The following is a 6,028-nucleotide window of genomic DNA, read 5'->3' as shown; positions in this document are numbered from 1 at the left end:
TGAGAATGTTCCTCGAGCGATTCTAAGGCATTTTTGTTTTTATGAATTTTTTTCTAAAGACCATAGATTTTGAGAAAAAAGTTGATGAAGATTGAAAAAAAAAAAATTCGTTTTTTCCGTCATTTTGTAAAGAAGCGATGGTTCAAGGTAAACAAAAAAATTCCCTGTTAAACTTCAAATCCCATGATCACCTTTGATCACGGTCGCAAGGTGATATCTTCACCGTAACACTTCGAAAAAAAATCCTAAAAATTTTTTTTTCGAAAATTTAGGTGTTTTTTGTTTCAATCGAGCATATCTCTTTTCCTGTGAGTTTTATCATGATTCTGGCAACGGATTCTGAAAGAGCATGCAATTTTACATCAGAATGTGTGGTTCAAGAATTTTTTCAATGCCAATTACATAGGAAAAAATCACTTTGAAAACGTACAAGAAATTTTGACATTTTGGACGTTAATGGGTTAATGCGCTTCGCCATGTGGCGGTCCGCACGCCGCCCTTCTGGAAGGACAACCCGGCGGCGTGGTTCATGCAGCTCGAATCGCTATTCGCCTGCCAGCAGATCAACACCGATCTGCAGCGATACCACGCCACGGTCGCGGGATTGGACGGCGAGACGGTGGCAGACCTGATGGATGTGCTGCGGCTTCCGCCGGCGGCTGGCAAGTACGAGAATTTGAAGCGGCAAGTTCTGGCTCGACACGGCGATACCACGCAGCAGCGCCTGCACAAGCTGCTCTCCGGCCTCACCATCGGAGATCGCACTCTTGCGCAGCTGCTTCGACACATGCGGGCTCTGGCGGGGGATAGCATCACGGATGATGCCCTCCGGATCCGATGGCTGGACCTTCTGCCCTCCGCGACCTCGAGGATGCTAAGGCTCCTACGGAAAGCGGATCTAGACGAGCTTGCGCAAACGGCGGACGAGCTGGTCGACACCGTGCCCGACATCTGCGCGGTGCGCGCTACGCGCGCGGCGACGAGCACCGTGGCCGCGCCGACGGTCGCATCCGACTCCGCTGCGCTGGAGTCGATCAGGGCCGAGCTGACAGCCCAGCGCGGCATCCTCGAGGACATTCGCAACGCGATGAGGAGTGCCCGGCCACGCGACCGCAGTCGGTCCCGTCCCCGGAACCAGTCCACCGGCCGCGGCGACCTCTGCTTCTACCACGCCCGGTTTGGCGAGAGCGCCGAGAATTGCCGCCCGCCGTGCGGCTACGTCGCAAACACTCAGCCGGGAAACCGCTAAGGCCGCCGCCCGTCATGGCGGTCGACGGCAAATTAGAGCACGCCGAGACCCGTCTGCATGTGATCGATCGGGCAACCCGGAGGCCGATGCTCGTCGACTCCGGGTCCGTGGTCTCGCTCCTGCCTCGCTCCGGCGCTCCCGGACGGCACGAGCGACAGCCGCTGACTCTCATAGCGGCCAACGGCTCGCCCCTGCGGACTTACGGGTGACGCATGGTGCGCCTCGACCTGGGTTTGCCCCGGGCGTACTCTTGGCCCTTTATCATCGCCGATGTGCCTGAGGCCATACTAGAGGCCGACTTTTTGGCGCACTCGGGGCTGGTGGTCGATCTGCAACACCGACGATTGATCGATCGGACCACCTGCTGCTCCACGACGGCGCGGGCGCGCCGCGCCGCGATCCACGGGATCGCGCTCATTGTCGACTCCACAGACAACACCGATCGGCGCCGCTTCGACCAGCTGCTCGCCGATTTTGCGGACCTATCCGAGCCCAGTGGCCGAGGCGCCACCTTGCACGGCGCAGAAGTGGCCCATCACATTCACGTGACGGGACCCACCTGTGCACGAGCGCCCGCGCCGTCTTGCCGGCGATCGACTCACCGCAGCCAGAGCAGCGTTTGACCGCCTCCTTCAGTTGGGTGTCGTGTGCCCATCGTCCAGCCAGTGGGCCAGCCCGCTGCATGTCGTGCCCAGACCCAGCGGAGGCTGCCGGGTGACTGGCGACTACCGGCGGCTCAATGCCGTCACGTTACCAGACCGCTACCCGCTCCCGGTCATCGAGGACCTGCTGGAGGACACGCGCGGCTGCTCGATTTTTTCGGTCGTCGACCAACAGGAGGCCTACTACCAGGTGCCCATGGCATCGGAGAATGTGGCGAAAACAGCGGTAGTCACGCCCTTCGGGCTCTTCGAGTTCATGCGGATGCCGTTGGGACTACGTAACGCATCCCAAACGTTCCAGCGCTATCTGGATAGCCTCTTGCGTGACCTGCCGTTCGTCCGCAATTACCTCGACGACATACTGGTTAAGTCCTCTTCGCCGGAGCAGCACCTGCTGCATCTGCGCGCCCTTCTGGAACGCCTTCGGGAGGCTGGTCTCGCGATCAAGCTCCCTAAGTGCCAAATCGCTCAGCGGCGCGTCACCGTCCTCGGCTACGTCTCGGAGGAGGGTTTCCGGCCTCCCGCTCGGAGGATTGCGGCGATTATGGACTTCCCGCGGCCCAATACGGTGCGCGGCCTGCGGCGCTTCCTCGGCATGGTGAACTTCTACCGGCGCTGTTTGCCCCGTGCCACGGAGGCGCAAGCGCCGCTCAACGAGATGCTGAAGGGCAGGACGCGGAGGAATTGTCAGCCGCTCCCGTGGTCGGCGCGGTCCGACGCGGCGTTTCGGACGGTTCGCGAGAGTCTGGCCGAGGCGGTGGGAGCCTCCTTTGTTGACCCGACTGCGCCGTTGGCCCTGGCCACCGACGCATCCGACTTGGCCGTGGGGGCCGCCTTGCAACAGCAGATCGACGGTGTCTGGCGGCCCGTGGGTTTCCACTCACGAAAACTCTCGCCGACAGAACAGCGCTACAGCACCTACGATCGGGAGCTCCTCGCGGTCTACGAGGCCATCCGACATTTCCGTCGTATCTTGGAGGGGCGCGCGATCACGGTGTTGACCGACCATCGACCGCTGGTCTACGCGGCTCACCAGCCGTCGGACAAGGTCTCACCAAGGCAGCAACGGCACCTGGATTTTATCCTGCAGCACAACGTGGAGTTCCGGCATATCAAGGGCGCCGATAACATTGTCGCTGACGCTCTCTCCAGGACCGACACTTCCGCGGTCGCTCGAACACCGCCGGTCCACGTAGCGGCACTGCCCTGCGCCACTATGAGCATGCCGGCTCCGCTGGGGCCGGCGACGATCAGCGAGGCTCAGTATGCCGACGGAGAGCTTCCGAAGCTTCTGGAGGTCGGCGCTATGGATCTCCACCACTACAACCTGGACGGACATCAAGTGGCCTGCGGCATCGCCAACCGAGTCGTGCGGCCCTATCTGCCGCAACCACTGCGACAGGCGGCGTTCGACGCAGCTCATGGCCCGGCACATCCCAGCATACGAGCGACCATCCGCGCCGTCACGGAGCGATACGTCTGGCCAGGCGTACGCAAGGACGTTGGACGCTGGGCGCGAGGCTGTGAGGCGTGTCAGCGAGCTAAGGTTCACCGCTACAACCGTGTCGCGCTGGCACGTTTCCAGGAGCCAGACAGCTGGTTCGAGCACCTGCATGTCGACATAGTGATAATGCCGCAGGTCGGAGTCTGGCGCTACTGCCTGACCATTTTGGACCGCTTCACCAGGTGGCCGGTGGCGGTACCTTTGGCCGACATAAGGGCCTCCACGGTGGCGAGAGCGCTCTTCGACCACTGGATCGCTGACCGGGGCTGTCCGCTCACCATCACGTCCGACCAGGGCACTCAATTCGAGTCGGCCCTCTTCGCGGCACTGGCGCGACTCATCGGGGCGTAGAGGGTGTGAACCACGCCGTACCATCCCCAGGCGAACGGCATGGCCGAGCGTTTCCACAGGACGCTAAAGGCGGCACTGATGTGCCACGCACGTACGCCCTGGCCTGAGAGCTTACCGCTGGTGCTCCTCGGCCTGCGGAACTGCTTCAAAGAGGATCTGCAGGCCTCCCCGGCTGAAATGGTCTACGGCACATCTCTGCGCCTACCCGGGGAGTTCTTTGTCGCCTCTAGTCTCCCTGCAGATCCCGCCTCGTTCGTGTCCAAGCTCCAAGGCCTCATGGGAGCCATCAGACCGATACCAGCGGCGGACCACTCAGCGCGTCGGCCTTTCTACTTAAAGGACCTGGCCACCTGCACGCATGTCTTTCGGCGGGTGGAAACCGTCCGGAAACCGCTCGAGCAGCCGTACTCTGGCCCTCACGAAGTCGTCAGGCGAGTCAGCGAGAAGGTGTACGTCATTCGGGTTGACGGCCACGACAAAACGGTCACGACGGACGCCTTGAAACCGGCTTATCTCGCCTCGTCTGACCGCGACGTCCTGCGACCACCTGGAGCCGGACGAGGGCGAGCTTTCGCCTTCGGCGATTCCATCGCCATCATCCGTTCCAGCCGCGCGTCCACCGCTCGCTGACCGAGCGACGGGCACGGAGCGCACAGGCCCTGCGATGCGGAGGAGGAGGCACGTGCCCAGCATCCTGCGACGAGCTGTATCGAGCCATTCACCCCCTGCGAACGCCTCTGGGGGGGAAGTGGCTGTAGCGGTTGGTGTGCAACCAGTGCCGCCATCACCTGGGCACGACCGGAGGCAACATCAACGCCTGCGCTATGGGTTACAGGCTTAGGGAGCCAGGTTTAGGGGGGAGAACAGGATTGGCGCGAAGAGCGAGGCGGCTCAAGTCCTGTTGATGCTGCTAACCCCGCTAAGCCGATCAGCACCCCTAAGCGGCCTAAGCGGCCTAAGCCTTTCTCGCCGACCAGAGCAACGAGAGGCGGTGGCGTTCAACCGTCGCGCTGCTAATATATAAGGGCGACGCGCCCTGCAGCGAACAAGTAGTAGGAGTGATACCGTCGGACTGACCGTGCGTGCTGTTTCCTGGCCATCGCTTTGTTCAGCGAGACCCTTGCTTGCGCCAAGTGCGGCGTATTTTTCATCTGCGACACCTTTGTCACTGGCCGTTCGAGCCAGTTGTTTGTACTCTTCGGCGAGAAATAAAGCACTGTCTACGTCATAATTCTCTCTCACTCTCTCATCGTCCCCGGCGCCTGCGAGTGCGGCCACACTCTATAGAGCTTGGCCAAAAATTCAGCCATACTAAGATACAATAATTCAACTAAACTTGAAAACAAAACCAATCGTACAGTATACAGATATATTTATTTACTTAAACATGAAAGAGTTACTATCAGACTAGTAATTAAATGTTCAAATTGAGTTCCAATTGCGTAATATATTTTTTATTTACTCAATTGAAAAACGTCCCAGTGTCCATCGCCGAAGCTGATGAACACTGAACGAAAGGGGCACTACGACTGAACTTGTGAACTGAACAACAATACTTCAGTTGAATTTAGTTTACTTCGGTTTACTAGATGGCATTGAGTCTCCGACTGAATAACAATGTTCCATTCGAGGCGAATGCGTGAAACAATGTCATAATAACCTTTTTAAATACGCAAGAGTATTATTTTATTTTAATTAATTAAATGATAAACTTTTTAATAATTTTATGTTGGATGCCAATAATGCGTGAGACGCACTAACGATTGGTATATTGAAAAAAATTGTTTTCACGATATAAACCACTATATTTGGAGAATCAAATTTGGGTGCTAGCACCAGCACCCATAATTAATTTTATCTGTTTTTCACATAAAGAAAATGAGCATAATCGACGCACAAACGACATGTGATTAATTAAAAGCCGCCCAATTGAATGGTGCAATTAGTTTATAGATTTATTTAATATTTCAATTGTTGGGTGTTAACTTTTAAGACCTTCATACATATGCACCCTAACATGTTTATTCGCTATGAGAGAGTTGTTGAATAATAATTTATTATTTCCGAATGAATGACATCACTAATTGCCAAAAAATTATGTAGAAAAATTGCGTTTGCTTTTTGCTAACAATTAAATACATTTTTTGTACAGAAACCACGTTACCACGCCACACAGATACAATTACCAACGAATTAGAAGGTATCAACTTTGAACATTTTTTTATTGATGAAAACAAAATTGCGTGGATTTATTAATAATTT

General features: G+C 56.2%; 2 protein-coding genes across 2 annotated transcripts; both read left to right on the top strand.

Moving 5' to 3' along the window:
* Positions 1 to 529: 529 nt before the first annotated feature.
* On the top strand, positions 530 to 1,249 carry LOC131668294 (uncharacterized). Its single transcript, XM_058942350.1, has one exon. It carries the CDS (start codon positions 530 to 532, stop codon positions 1,247 to 1,249), a length of 720 nt encoding a protein of 239 aa, XP_058798333.1.
* A 2,556-nt stretch (positions 1,250 to 3,805) lies between these two features.
* Positions 3,806 to 4,396, top strand: LOC131668293 (uncharacterized). Its single transcript, XM_058942349.1, has one exon. It carries the CDS (start codon positions 3,806 to 3,808, stop codon positions 4,394 to 4,396), a length of 591 nt encoding a protein of 196 aa, XP_058798332.1.
* The last annotated feature ends 1,632 nt before the right edge of the window (positions 4,397 to 6,028 follow it).

Source organism: Phymastichus coffea, unplaced genomic scaffold (assembly GCF_024137745.1).
Source record: "Phymastichus coffea isolate CEN01 unplaced genomic scaffold, Cenicafe_Pcof_1.1 PCOF00076, whole genome shotgun sequence".
Lineage (NCBI taxonomy): Eukaryota > Metazoa > Arthropoda > Insecta > Hymenoptera > Eulophidae > Phymastichus > Phymastichus coffea.
The sequence above is the reverse complement of the archived record's forward strand: the minus strand, read 5'-3'. Positions and strand labels throughout refer to the sequence as shown.